Here is a 13672-nt window from a genome sequence, read left to right as displayed (position 1 = left end):
CCAAGCATGCGACTTTGCGACCCGCCTCGGGCGCACGGGCGGGTCCGGGCGGGGGTAGAGGGTGTGGAGGTGAGCTGAGAACGAGTGTTGGGTGCAGCGCGTTCTCTCCTTTTGTGGAGATACTCGATCTAAAAAAACGAATCGGATAGCGTCAGGCCACCTCCACGGGCGCGACCTTTTGCGCCGCGGGGTCCTTGGTGAGCCGCACAAAAGTACGGTCTCGGCGACGCGGCCCCCCGCGCCTTGTCTGTCGTGTGAATCGCGTGCTGGTGTGGCGAAAAGAAATTGTTTTGCGGACGCAAGCGAATTCGGTTCCGACAATACCGTATACGTGCACGAGAACCAAACACATGCACGACAGTACCTGCCCCAGTACTCTCTTCTCAACAGAACGACGTCGGAGAGCGTGAGCGCGCCGGCGAGAGAGTTAACGCACCCATGCAGAGAGTGCAAGAGCCCACGCGAGGCGCGCCGGCGAGTGCCAACCTCGGGGAGGGAGAGGCCGCGCGTCTCCGCCTCCCCCCCGAGGGCGGCGCCTCACCTCGGCGCAGACCCCCTCGCGCTGCTCCAGCTGCAGGCCGTGCGCTGCCACTTGGCCTAACTCATCATCGATGGGGGTAACTGTTGAGTGGAGGTTAGTTACCACACGCGGAGCGCTGCCACTGGGCCTCGTCGCCGCCGCACGCCCCGTCCGCCCCACGGCTGCCCCACCCCTCGGCGCCTCCTCCCCCTCCCCCTCCCCCTCCCCCTCCTCCGCCGCCGCCGCCTCCTCCGCGGCCACCTCCACCTCCGCCTCCGCCGCCGCGGCTGATTGGCTCGCCGCTCTCGCCGACCGCCTCGCTCGGCCTGCGCGGCGACGGGTCTCCGACGAGCCTCGCCTGGCGTGTCGAAGAGTTGAGCAGTGAAGCGCGCTGCTTCGAGAGTTGACGAAATCTCCGACGAGCCTCGCCTCTCCCGACCGGCGCTGGATCGGCCGCATCGACGGCGAGTACTGCAGCTCGGCGAGGTTCGAGAGCGAGGAGGAGCCCGCGAGCCCGTCTAGTCCGTCATCACTCGCCGGTAATAATGACACAGAGTGCGCCCGGCCGAGCCCGTGTCGCGCCTTCGCCTCTGGAGGTGCGCATGGCCGACAGCACCTAATGAGCAGTGAGTAGCCACTAGTCACTGCTATTAGTTGGCTCTCAACCACTGCGCACGGCCGGCAGCACCTCAGCGCCGCCCGGCCCGGACGCGGTGGTGGCGAGGCCGGCGGCGATGTCGAAGTGCGTGTACTTGAAGCCGGAGTGGGAGCGGGTCATCTCGAGCACGCCCGGCGCCACGTCGATGAAGGGCAGGTCGTGGCTCTCCACCTCCTGGAAGTAGGCGATGAGCACACGCGCCACGGCGCGGTCCACCACCTGTCCATCGGTGATGCGCCGGTCAGCAGCAGGTAACCACGACTCACGACACGGGCGCGGTCGGCCACCAGCAGCACGTTGGAGCGCTGCTGCTCGAGGGAGAGGATCGCCTAATTCGTCATACCGTAATCAGTCATTGATGAAGAAGAACTCTGAATTCGGTGCTGCTCGAGGGAGAGAGGCTCGCCTCTTGCAGCCGCATGATCAGGTCGAGGTACGACTCCCCCCCCACACCTAGGACATGTCCAGGAAAAGTCCAGGAGAGGGACAGGAAAGGCCGGGGTGCGGCCTCCGCGCGCCCGGGTAGCGGTAGTGCAGCTTGTCCGACGCACGCGCCTGGTACTCTCCCGGGAAGGAGCGGCGCATCTCCCCCGCAGAGAGCGAGTCGAGCTGGCCTGCTCTCACTCACTAGCCGCTCATTCACTCTTTCAGACATCGGGAAGAGCGAGGCGAGCTGGCCTGCGCAGAGCTCGTTGAGCCGCTGCAGCCGCAGCACCGTCCGGTCCTTTGGCTCGTACCTGTTCACAGCCGCGCGCGTGAAGAGACGCCGCAACGCCGCGCCACGCTCCGGCGTTCGGCTCGCGCTTGCTCAGCAAGATCTGCGTCAGCTGGTCGTACCGGCGCAGCGTGCCCGTCATCACGATCGCGTGGCCTTAATTAATAATTAATCATTAATCATTAATTAATTGTTAATTCGCGTGCCCGTCATCACAATCGCGTGGCCCGCGCAGCCCCTCTCACGCAGCTCGCTGGAGCGCTCGCGCGCGGCGACGAAGGCGCAGACCGCCTCCGAGTAGACCAGCCCTGTTCACAGCCGCAGCTGTGAAGAGACGCCGCCCGCACGGCCGACGCGGCTTCTGCGCAGACGGCGCCGGCGCGGGAGAGGGGGGTGTCACCCCCGAGCACGCCTGCTCACAGCCCCGAGGTGTGAAGAGACGCCGCCCTTGCGCGGCGGGAGAGCTAAGCCCCCCCCCCTCCCCTCCCCCCCCCCCCCCACCACCACCACCCACCACCACCACCCCCGCTCGCCTCGCTCGTCGTTGAGCGTCTGGCCGGCGAGGGCGATCCAGATGGTGCGAGGGCCGAGGTGGATCGAGTGCAGCAGCGCCATCACCTTTGATTAATAATTAATTATCATATGAATTAGTATTAGTGGATCGAGTGCAGCAGCGCCACCACCTTGGAGAGGACGTACCCGTCCGCGCGGCACGCGACAAGCTTCTTGCCCGCGTCGATGATCTGGATGTACCGCAGCACCTCCTCCTGCTGATTAATCATTGAGAATTAATCACTCTTGATTAGACGATCTGGATGTACGGCAGCGCCTCCTCCTGCTGATCATTCATCAATACTAACTAATGATTAATGAAGGGAGGGCAGATGCACCGCGGCGCCTCCGCCTGCTCGCGAGGGGCCGAGGGGCGCAGGCCCAGGCCAGAGGAGCCCTGCCGCACGAGCGGGCGGCCCGAGGAGCGCAGGCTGCTGCTGCCGTGGCGAGGAGGGAGCGGCTCGGCCGCCTCGCCTACGAGAGGCGAGGGAGAGATGGGGGAGAGATGATCTCGGAGGGCGCGGCTCGCCTAGCCTGAAGAGCAGCTCACACCGAGGACAGTGCTGGAGAGGGCCGTTAGCTAGTCGTGGGCGCGCCTCGTAACTATGGCCGGCACATCTCGGCTGCACCTCGGCTGCACCTCGGCTGCATCTCGGCTGCACCTCGGCTGCACCTCGGCTGCACCTCGGCTGTCTCTCGGCTGCCTCTCGGCTGTCTCTCGGCTGCCCCTCGGCTGCCTCTCGCCCGCATCTCTGCCGCCTCTCGGCTGCCTCTCGCCATCTCCGCGCGGCGAGAGGTCGTCGACGGTGGACGAGATGCGCCGGTCGCCCTCGAGGCGGTGGAAGGTCTCGTCCTCCTCTTCCTGGACACTTCCCGGACACTTCATGGACACTTCCTAGCAGAGGTGGGCAGGTCTCGTCGTCCTCTTCCTCCGGCCCCTCGGCGTCGGTGATTGTCTGGTACACCGCCTGCTGACGGTGCGCGGCGTCGGTGTCTCCCCATTCGTACTTAGCGTCTGCGTGTGGTGGTGGTGGTGCTGGCGCGGCTCCGGAAGAGAAGTGCCTAGGAAATGTCTAGGAAATGTCTAGGAAGTGTCTGGTGCTGGTGCGGCTCCTCGTAGTTTCGCACTCGCGCGAGGAAGTCCTGCAGAGCAGCCTCCGGATTAGATTGTATTGTATTAACGGGGGGCTCCTCTACATTCTATGAAAGTCCTGCAGAGCAGCCTCTGGCGCGGAGCCCTTGTAGTCGTCGTTGGACGCCTTGAGCATGTAGTTTCGCAGCAGCAGCTTCGTGTCGGTGCAGATCGACTCCACAAAGATCAGCCGCACCTGCCGAGGACGAACAGTGATTCACTAATTAGAGGCGCAGATCGACTCGACAAAGATCAGCCGCACCGGAGGCCACTCGCGCGCGCACCGCTCGCGAACCTTTTGCCGGCGCAGCACGGTGGTGTTTGTGGCGTCAAACACGCCGCAGACGCAGCCGCGCCGGCACTGCTCTCCGGCCTGCTCTTGGTTCTGCTCGAGAGCGGAGAGGGCGGTGAGCGAGTTGGAGGGCAGGAACTTGAGCCAGCGCAGCAGCTCCTCCAGAGTGTCCATTGCGATCTCCTCTCGCTGCGCCGCGGCGTCTTCGTTTGCAGCGTCGAAGAAGGCGGCACCGGAGCCTGCCAGGCCGGCGTCACGGCGACGCGAGCCGGCGTTGAAGAGCCGGGCCGGGCAGCCGACGAAGTTGAGGTAGCGGACGATCGACTTTGAGAGGTACGACTTGCCGCGCGCCGGCAGGCCGACCATCGCAATCACGACACGCTCCTCGATGACGGAGGTCGGGTTGACAGCGTACTGCGTCACGGCGGAGCGGGCGAGGCAGACGGCGCCCGCCAGCAGCGCGCGGCCCTCGCGCGGCAGGTGGCGCAAGCTCTCAAAGCTCGGCCTCCGCGAGCGCTGCCGCGGCCGCATCGCCTGGCGGGTGGTGAGCCGCCAGCGCCAGCGGTTCCATGCCGAAGAGAGGACGAGACAGATCACCGCAACGGCAGTGGGCAGCAGCTGCCTGGAGTGGGCTCTAAGCCAGCGAAGCGGACCACCACACCGCGGCCACATCGAAGGTAGGTTCATCGACAATGGCCGGTGCGGGAGGCCCGTCTGCGCGCCGGCTCCACCACCCCATCGTCTGCCCTGCGTCGTCTGGCGCCGGGTCCTTCACAGTCGGTTGAAGTCGCCGCCCTCCTCGCGCCTCGCCCCAACGAGCAACGTCCCCTCGGTCGATGCCGTCAGCAGCTCCGGCTCCCTCCCACCTACACACACACACCCTCCCCTGTTCCCTACGTGCAGGAGCTCGCCTCGCTCAAGAAGCAAAAGGAGGCGGCATCCACGGAGCAGTGGGACGCAGAGCTCGCCGTCTCCAAGGGCGCGCGAGATGCACCCGATATGCACCCGAGATGCACCCGAGATGCACCCCGAGATGCACCCGAGATGCACCCGAGCTACACCCGAGATGCGGGAAGCCGAGCGGATCGCCGTCCCCAAGGGGGCGGCCTGCCCCGCGTGCACACAGCCGCCACACGGCGGCCCGGCCCCCCTTCCCCTCAGCCCATCCCAGAGCCAGCCCCCAACCCCCATCCTACCCCCACCACCCCACCCTCCCCCACCCACCCCCACCCACCCCACCCTACCCCACACCCCCCCCCTCCACACGCAGGCCTCGACCGGGTGCACGCCAAGGCGGCCGCCGCCAGCGAGGCCGCCCTCCGCCTCGCCGCCGTCGCCGCCGAGGCGCGGGGCGGTCGCCGCGAGATCTAGCCGAGATCTAGCCGAGATCCAGCCGAGATCTAGCCGAGATCCAGCCGAGACCCAGCCGAGCTCTAGCCGAGGCGCGGGGCGGGCGCCGCGCCCAGTCCCCCGCCCGGGCGACTTGTCAGCAGCGTCCCGCTCCCTGCAGGCGGGACGCCTCCCTGCGCCGCCAGCGGACGACCCGGTGTCGGTGCTTCCGGGAGGCGGCGGCGGAGGAGGAGGAGTGCCGCTGCCGGACGAATGCCGCGCCTCTCCCGGCGCCCCTCCTTCCCCCGCAGGAGGGCTGCTGTCGGTGGACCCGGTGGCGGCGCGCCGGAAGCGCGTTGCCGCACCGCCTCGCGCTCGGCTCGGCTCGCTCGGCTGCTCGTACACGGGTGCGCGCGCCCGGGCCTCGAATGTACACGCGCGGCGTGGATAGGCGGCGCGGCGCTGATCTGGGCGCGGTGCGGTGTGCCCAGGTGTTTTTCTTTGCGATGCACGCTGCAATCACGGACGCATACAGCATCGATGCACTTTCTAAAACGTACTACGATTTGTGCGCACAAGCGCGCGAAAACCTCGGAGAGGACTTCACGGACATTGAGGGTCAATTGGAAGAGTCACCACAGGGTTTCTCTGCAGATCGTCGGCCTCTCATCCGGAAGGTGGCGGAAGCTCGGCTTCGCTTACAGCAGGCCCAAGACAGACAACGCGAGGACTTCGCAAGAGCGGAGCGCCACATCACGCTGGCGGAAGCGCAGGGCTTGGTGGATGTGGCCTCGCAGCAGATGGCGCGGCAACTCGACGCCGCGACTCAGCGCATCGCCGAACTTGAGCAAGGCTTGCGCGCGGGGAAGACAATGGTCAAGCAACTGTCGGATGCGAATACACAGTACGAGGAGAAGCTGACGAGTCTCACGAAGCAGCTGCAGGCGATTGAGCTGCGCGAGCTGCACTCAAGGCACTTGTTTCTCGGCGACCTCCCGAGCATCTGCATCGTAGATCATCCTAACAACGGAGGGTTTGGACCTCGTGGGTTGCAGGCGCTTGGAACACCACTCTTGAGGAACAGTGACACTCTCTTCGACCTCAAGTGCCAGTCTCATGCAGGAGTGCCTGTGGATTTGTTCAAAGCTTCCCTGCAGCCTCATTTTCCGGGGCTCTTAGCCATCTTGCGCCTACGCCGCAATGGGCAAGATTATGCCGTGGTTTACGTCGGCGAACATGCCGCGGGTAAAAATGTGGTAGGCTGCGGACCATACGAGGGTGGATCACATCTGGCTACTGCTCTTCAACACGCGACCGGCAACAAGACTGGTGGGTGGGTAAAGGTGTCATTGGCAACCGACGACATTAGAGGTTGGCAAGGTAACACGCAAAACGGTGTCACTACTCAGTCAAAAGCAGACAACGGGTATACTATGGCCGGCTTCAATGTGAGCCTCCCTACCCCTCAGGAAATCGAAGCGATGACGACTAAAGCAACGTGACGCGCTGCTCTGTGCGACGTCGCCGTTAGCACAGGCATGAAGTCTCTCTCTTCGTGCGCGCGCGCGCGTGTGGGAAGGCGGGACACTTTGTAAATCGAATGTGGACATTTTGTGAATGCTGAATCGAGAATGTGAGACGTCCATTTGTGTAAAACTTACATGTGCATGACATATGTAAGCTGTGATTTCTTGCACCTGCGACACCTGCGACACCTGCGACACCTGCGACTCCTGCCACCTGCGACCCGCTTTTTTTGATCGCAGCCAGGTGGGTGGTCGCAAGTACTATTTTGCCGTACGCAAACATGCACATGTACATGTTGTACGTAGCAAGTGCGCATGTGCATGTGCATGATTCGATGATTGTGCTTGTGCATGTGCATGTTGTGATGATGATGTCAAAACGTGGCATGGTCGGAATGGAATTTTGCGCGCCCCGGGCAGGCTCACGCCCGCTTCCTCGCCGGCGAGCGGACTCGCCGTGCGGCTGGCCGCTGGCGCCGCCGCCTCACCGCCAGCCAGGCCCGCCGCCTTGCGCTTGGCGAGCGGCGTGCTCGGGAACACGTCCACGCTCCACACGCGCACGAGAAGCAGGACCGGCATCAGGACGTAGGCGCCGTAGACGGCCGTGACGAGGAGCGGGCGGCGTGAGGCGTGGGGTCCGAAGTACTGCTCCGCGAGGACGATGGGCATGATGGTGAGCAGGACGGTGGCGTACACGATGGCGGGCACGCGGACCCAGCTGCGCTGCCGCACAAAGGCGTAGATGGCGACGGCGTAGAAGGGCGCCTGCACCAGCACCTCGACCCAAATGGCAGCTCGGAACCAGACCGGCCGCGCGTGCATCAGCGGGTCGGCGGCGGCACTCCACCACCGGACGGCGCGGACGCACGGCTCTGGCGGCCACAGTGGCGTGTGCGCTGCGTCGAGGCCGTACAGGTCGGGCCGCTGCACGAGGACAGCCTCGATGTCGACCAAGAAGGTGACCGCGAGGCCGACGCAGAACCAGCCGATGAGGACCGCGTCGACGGGACGCATCGGCGCGCGCTCGCCGGCAGGCAGCGGCGGCAGTGGAAAGAAGCGCGAGACGGTCGCTTGGTACTCTGCGTACTGCGGGTACTTTCGCGAGGGGAGGACCTCGGTGACGTCGAGCGAGGCGTGCGGCAGCACGAAGAGGCAAGTGAGGAATGCCGCGCCCGAGATGGTCCAGTTGACGAGCGGCAGCCTACAGGACGCGTCCACAGGACATGTCCGGGACGTGTCCTGCCGGCGGCGGGGTACCGTCGCCCGAGTCGGCCACCCGGCGGCGAGCGAGAAGAGGTAAAAGGCCCACCAGATCGCAACCTCGCAAAAGTAGTTTGGGTGGCGCGAGTAGCGCCACAGGCCCGAGCAGAGGAAGCCGCGGCCAAACTCGGCGCCGAGCGGCTCCTCTTGGCGCGCAGGCGGCGGTACTTTTCCGTCTGGAAGCGCATCATGGACGAGGAGGACTGGGAGGATATTCCTGGCCTTCTCGGCCACGGCGAGGGCGTGCTGCAGCTGAAGACGCCGACCCGTCTCCCTTCGCTCCTTGGAGGCGAGCGCGCCATTGGTGTGGCGGCATCATTTTACTTCAGCCTCGCTACTCTCTCCACGAACGGCGCCCTTTGGTCCTGGGGCTGTGGCTACTCTGGCCAGCTGGGCCACGGCGACACGCAGCACCAGCTACTGCCCAAGAAGATCGAGGCCTTTGCTGACCAGCGTGTCGTCGCTGTGTCGGCTGGAGGCGGCCACAGCCTCGCCATTACCGCCGACGGCGCCATCTAGGTAGAGCGTCCTGGCCTTCCCCTCCACTCGGATGTCCGTCCTGGTTCGCCCTTCTTCAAACGTGTGTTCTGTCATGTTGGGTGCGCTTGTGCACACCCCGTTTACCTCCCTGCTGTATTCCATGAATCGATCGAGCACATCGCTCCACGACGGATCATTACTCTTTCCGTCGCATGTCTCTAGTGCTCTGTCTGCTTGCGCTGCCTCCGGCCCCGATCTACCGACGCTGTCGCTGTCCCTAGAGCTACCGATCTGAGCCGCCCTATACTTCTTTTTCTGCGGCGAAGCAAGAAAGAAAAGAGAAGAGGGAGGGATGGGAGGAGCCAGTCCGGTGCCTGGGACTGCGGCACGTTTTTCTTTTCCTCGCGATGTCTGCCCCACGGCGCCGCTCGCGCCGCCTCGCCTCCGCCGCCGCTCCGTCGCCAAGCACGCCGCCGCCCATCGCCCTCCTCGACCTCCCCACGGACCTCCTCGTGCGCGCCTTCTCTCGCTGCGACCCCGCCGACATCGCTCGCATCGCAGCCATCTCGCTGCTCTTCCACTCCTCGCTTGCGCTGGAGGCCATCCGCTTGTGGGCGCAAGAGCGCGGCTTCGAGCTGCCGGCGCAGCCGGAGGGCGAGAGCTGCGCCGTGCGGTGGCTGTGCCTTTCTGCGCTGCTGCGCGAGTCCAACCCGCCGGCGAGGCTGGCGGCGGGCGCACGGCACAGCGTCTTCATCGACGGTGAGGGGCGGCTCTCGTCGTGCGGCGCGGCAGCGGAGGGCGAGGAGGGCGAGGAGGACGAGGAGGACGAGGAGGACGAGGAGGAGGAAATTGCAGGCCTTCTCGGCCATGGTGAGGGCGTGCTGCAGCTGAAGACGCCGACCCGTCTCCCTTCGCTCCTTGGAGGCGAGCGCGCGATTGGTGTGGCGGCGTCACGATACTTCAGCCTCGCTCTCTCCGCGAACGGCGCCCTTTGGTCCTGGGGCAGCGGCGAGGACGGCAAGCTGGGACACGGCGACGAGGAGGACCAGTGGCAGCCCAAGAATATCGAGGCCTTTGCTGGCCAGCGCGTCGTCGCTGTGTCGGCTGGAATGTCTCACAGCCTCGCCCTCACCGCCGACGACGCCCTCTGGAGCTGGGGCCGTGGATTCTTTGGCCAGCTGGGCCACGGCGACCAGCAGAACCAGCTGCTGCCCAAGAAGGTCGAGGCCTTTGCTGGCCAGCGCGTCGTCGCCGTGTCAGCAGGGTGGTACCACAGCATCGCCATCACCGCCGATGGCGCTGTCTGCAGCTGGGGCTTTGGATATGATGGCCAGCTGGGCCACGGCGACCAGCAGCGCCAGCTGCTGCCGAAGAAGATCGAGGCTCTGGCTGGCCAGCGCGTCGTCGCTGTGTCAGCGGGAGGTCTGCACAGCCTCGCCATCACCAGCAGCGGCGCCGTCTGGAGCTGGGGCTGGGGAGGCGATGGCCAGCTGGGCCACGGCGACACGCAGCACCAGCTACTGCCCAAGAAGATCGAAGCCTTTACTGGGCAGCGCGTCCTCGCTGTGTCGGCTGGAGGCGACCACAACCTCGCCCGCACCGCTGACGGCGCTGTCTGGAGCTGGGGTTGGGGAGGCGATGGCCAGCTGGGGCAGAACCAGCTGCTGCCGAAGAAGCTCGAGGCCTTTGCTGGGCAGCGCATCATCGCTGTGTCGGCTGGAGGCCACCACGGCATCGCCCGCACCGGCGACGGCGCTATCTTCACCTGGGGCAAGGGCGAGAGCGGCTGCCTAGGCCACGGAGAGGACCTGTCGGACCAGCTGCTGCCCAAGAAGATCGAGGTGTGGTCGCAGGAGTGAGAGGGGGGCGAGGGGGGCGTGGCTGATATAGGAGTGCGACCGAGTCGGGAGAGGCCAAGATCCGGATAGGGTGGGAGGGCTTCACAAGCGCTAGACCCTAAAGCGCTACAGATACTGTGGAGGCTGGGTGTGGGTCCTGGGAGCTGTGGATGACGATTGACGTGATAAGAAAGAAAGAAAAACACCGCCCGAGGGAGGGATGGGAGGACGGCAAAAAAGAGAGAAAGCGGATACCCACACAAGAACAACGCACTCTCTCAAAAAAGAAAGAAAGAAAACGGACAAACCCAAGGGAGGGATGGGAGGGCGGCACGCCGCCACCACAACAGGACGGCACGTCCCCAGGCACTTGGACGAAGCGAGTAATTCTTTTTCTGTTGGCCTCCAGCATATTGACATCAGCTCCCCGCGTCCTCCTCGGGTCTGCCCTCTCAGCTGCTCTCGTGTCTGCGCTATTCTCTGCTTCGTCTTCACGTTCGTCTCTCCCTGTTCTTCCGCTTCTCTCTTCACTTGTGCGAGAGCCTTTTGTTGTGAAATTCTCTTGTAATGCTTTGCGCGGCCTTACACTGCGCCGTACTCTCCGACGGGGGGGTGTATACTCCTCCAATACTCCACCTACCGCTACCCTTACCCTCGCCCAGGGCAATGCTGTCTTAAGGTCGACGGGTTCGGCACCGGGCACCGCCTCGGTATAAACATGCGACCGCGGGCGGACCCTCACAAACCACAGATCGGATCTCAGATCCCTCACACATCACAGTTCACATAGGTCATAGCGCGTCGCGTGAGCACCACCCCGAAGCCCAGAAGGACACAAAACACACCTCACTCGACGACGCGCGCGACTCTAGTGTCTATGGGCCAGATACCTTGCTAGAACCTGCAACCTCCCTCCGGCAACCTGCTAACTGGCGAAGGAGGGGTCCGTTACAGTCCTTGCTTGCCTCTCTGCCCTCCACCCTCCAGAGAACCCTACGCCACGGTGATGGCATGAAAAACTCGGGCGGTCGTCAACGGCGCGGCCGCCTCCCACGCGTTTGTCGCGGGATCGTATCGCTCCACCGAGCTGAGGCGGCCACCGCCGTACCCGCCCACAGCGTACAGCTTGCCGTCGAGCGCCGCCACGGCATGAGCCTCCCGCCCCTCCGCCATCGGCGCCACCGCCTCCCACGCATCCAACGCCGGGTCGTACCGCTCCACCGAGCTGAGGGTGCCGTCGTCAATGTGCAGCCGCCCACAGCGTACAGCTTGCTATCGAGCACCGCAACGGCAAACATCTCCCTCGCCGTCGCCATCGGCGCCACCGCCTCCCACGCGTTCGTCGCCGGGTCGTACCGCTCCACCGAGCTGAGGCTGTCACCGTTGTAGATTCCGCCCACAGCGTACAGCTTGCCGCCGAGCACCGCCACGGTGTGAGAGTCCCGTGCTGTCGCCATCGGCGCCACCGCCTCCCACGCATTCGTCGCCGCGTCGTACCGCTCGACCGAGATGAGAGAGCCTTCGCCGTTGAAGCCTCCCACAGCGTACAGCCTGTCGTCATGCACCGCCACATCGTGACCCTCGCGTGATGTCGCCATCGGCGCCACCGCCTCCCACGCGTTCGTCGCCAGGTCGTACCGCTCCACCGAGCTGAGGAAGCCGTCGTCGTCGCTGTACCCGCCCGCCGCGTACAGCTTGCCATCGAGCACCGCCGTGCGGACACACTTTCGTGTCGAAGGCATCGGCGCCACAGCCGCCTCCTCCCACTCGTTCGTTGACGGGTCGTACCGCTCCAGCGAGCTGAGGAATTCGCCCTCGCTGCCTTCGCCACCGTCGCGGCCGCAAAACACGACCATGCGCGGCCTCTCGCGCTTCTTCAGCGTCTCCTTCCAGCCGCGGCGCCACGCGCGGCACGTCCCCTTGGCGGCGTGCTCCGTGGTCGGCAGCTGGGCGAGGATGTGCGGGGCGAGGTCCGGCGAGAGGAGGACCTCGGAGAGGACCCACTCGGGCTGCTCCACGAGCCGAGCGGCGTGCTCCTCCGCCACGCGCAGCGCGGCGTCGCTCGCACCCGCCTGCGCCTCGATGATGGCGCACAGCTGCGCTGGCGAGAGGCCCGCGACGCGCGCGCCGATGCGGTGGGAGGCCATGGTCAGCGGCACGCGAGTTCTTTCCAAGGAGCGGGCGGCGGGAAAAAAGAAATACAGCCCGACCGAAGTGAGGGATGGCGGGAAGCGAGCTCTTTGTTTATTTTTTTATTTTGAGATGTATGAAGAAACGAACGCATTCGGGGCGCGAAATTCTTCCGCTACTCCGCAGGAGAAGCCCCTCCCGCCCGTGCTTGTGCAAGGTGCTGCCGGCTGTGGCCGCAGGACAGACTCAGAGCTCGGTTTTTTTATTGCGGCTGGCCCTGGAGACCTTCCCAGAGAGCTTGGCGAGGCTGTACAGAATGCCAAGAGCATACTGGGCAGGCTCCCGTCGAGCGACGAGCCATGCTGGCTCGTCGCGGGTCGCGAGCTCGAAGACCCGCGCGGCGCGTCGCCGAGCCTGGCGTGCCCGCCCGCACGCCGCGGCCGCAGGCAAGGAAGGCGAGCTTCCTGGCGTCTATGCCAAGCGCGCACATGCCAAAAGACACCTCGCAGCGCGCGTGACGTGACCGAAGCGGCACGCCTCGGCGCCGCGAGAGCAGCCGGTCGACGTCGGCACCAAGCGCGCGGCCGCCGGCGCCTCCGAACCGACAGGGGCGCCGCGGCAGTAGAGAGCACTCCACCTGCCATACCGTTGACTGAGGCGCCGTTCAAGTCTCAGAGACAGGAACTTGGAGCACGCGGCGACAGTTGGAGACGTCGACGAGGCGCAGCCGCAGGCACGAGGACGCGATCGCCGCCAGCCCGCCATCGCGCAGCCCGCTGCAGTCGCCATTGTACAGCTAGAGGTACGGTAGGGTGAGAGAGACTCTCTCTCTTGTAGGGTGTAAGCAGTAAGATATTCACTCCTGCAGCGACGCGCACGCGGCCAGCCGCCGCACCGCGCTGTCCGAGGCGGGCGGGGCGGGCGCGCGCACCATTGTCTTGCAGACATCAGAGACACACACACACACACACAGTGAGTGAGTGAGTATTCTTGATACGAAACCACGACGACACACACCAGTCGACTCGCATCGGTTGCCTCCATGAACGGCGGAGCTATTCTCGCGCCCACACCACACCTGGCTCCAACGTGGACACGCCCATAGCTGGGGACACTATACTAGGTCACGCATGGCATCAGAAGTTTTATCTCTGGGCCCCGAAAGGCATCTCTAGCAGCGTCGTTACACATGCCCCCTCCCCTCCTGGGCGGCTGGGGCTGGCGCATGCGCCTCAGCGTG

General features: G+C 65.1%; 5 protein-coding genes across 5 annotated transcripts; 1 reads left to right on the top strand and 4 right to left on the bottom strand.

Moving 5' to 3' along the window:
• Nucleotides 1–496: 496 nt before the first annotated feature.
• Nucleotides 497–1351, top strand: EMIHUDRAFT_359062 (hypothetical protein; the record flags this gene model as incomplete). Its single annotated transcript, XM_005760273.1, has 5 exons — nucleotides 497–580; nucleotides 655–860; nucleotides 944–1006; nucleotides 1197–1293; nucleotides 1314–1351. Coding segments are annotated over 3 exons (353 nt in total), but the record flags the coding sequence as incomplete, so codon positions are not given.
• Nucleotides 1352–3518: 2167 nt separating this feature from the next.
• Nucleotides 3519–4400, bottom strand: EMIHUDRAFT_558238 (hypothetical protein; the record flags this gene model as incomplete). The annotated part of the gene is made up of 3 exons (XM_005760272.1): nucleotides 3519–3600; nucleotides 3669–3773; nucleotides 3840–4400. Coding segments are annotated over 3 exons (748 nt in total), but the record flags the coding sequence as incomplete, so codon positions are not given.
• Nucleotides 4401–6855: 2455 nt separating this feature from the next.
• EMIHUDRAFT_217878 (hypothetical protein) lies at nucleotides 6856–8945 on the bottom strand (the record flags this gene model as incomplete). The annotated part of the gene is made up of 5 exons (XM_005760271.1): nucleotides 6856–6879; nucleotides 7151–7925; nucleotides 8001–8128; nucleotides 8600–8741; nucleotides 8854–8945. The coding sequence occupies 5 exons, from the start codon at nucleotides 8943–8945 to the stop codon at nucleotides 6856–6858; spliced, it is 1161 nt and encodes a 386-aa protein (XP_005760328.1).
• A 2305-nt stretch (nucleotides 8946–11250) lies between these two features.
• Nucleotides 11251–12449, bottom strand: EMIHUDRAFT_217877 (hypothetical protein; the record flags this gene model as incomplete). Its single annotated transcript, XM_005760270.1, has 2 exons — nucleotides 11251–11271; nucleotides 12156–12449. 2 exons carry the CDS (start codon nucleotides 12447–12449, stop codon nucleotides 11251–11253), a joined length of 315 nt encoding a protein of 104 aa, XP_005760327.1.
• A 229-nt stretch (nucleotides 12450–12678) lies between these two features.
• On the bottom strand, nucleotides 12679–13463 carry EMIHUDRAFT_217876 (hypothetical protein; the record flags this gene model as incomplete). Its single annotated transcript, XM_005760269.1, has 4 exons — nucleotides 12679–12846; nucleotides 12952–13026; nucleotides 13118–13228; nucleotides 13458–13463. 4 exons carry the CDS (start codon nucleotides 13461–13463, stop codon nucleotides 12679–12681), a joined length of 360 nt encoding a protein of 119 aa, XP_005760326.1.
• Between the last annotated feature and the right edge of the window lie 209 nt (nucleotides 13464–13672).

This window comes from Emiliania huxleyi (assembly GCF_000372725.1).
Source record: "Emiliania huxleyi CCMP1516 unplaced genomic scaffold EMIHUscaffold_76, whole genome shotgun sequence".
Lineage (NCBI taxonomy): Eukaryota > Haptophyta > Isochrysidales > Noelaerhabdaceae > Emiliania > Emiliania huxleyi.
Note: the sequence above shows the minus strand (reverse complement) of the source record. Positions and strands in the feature narration are given on the sequence as shown.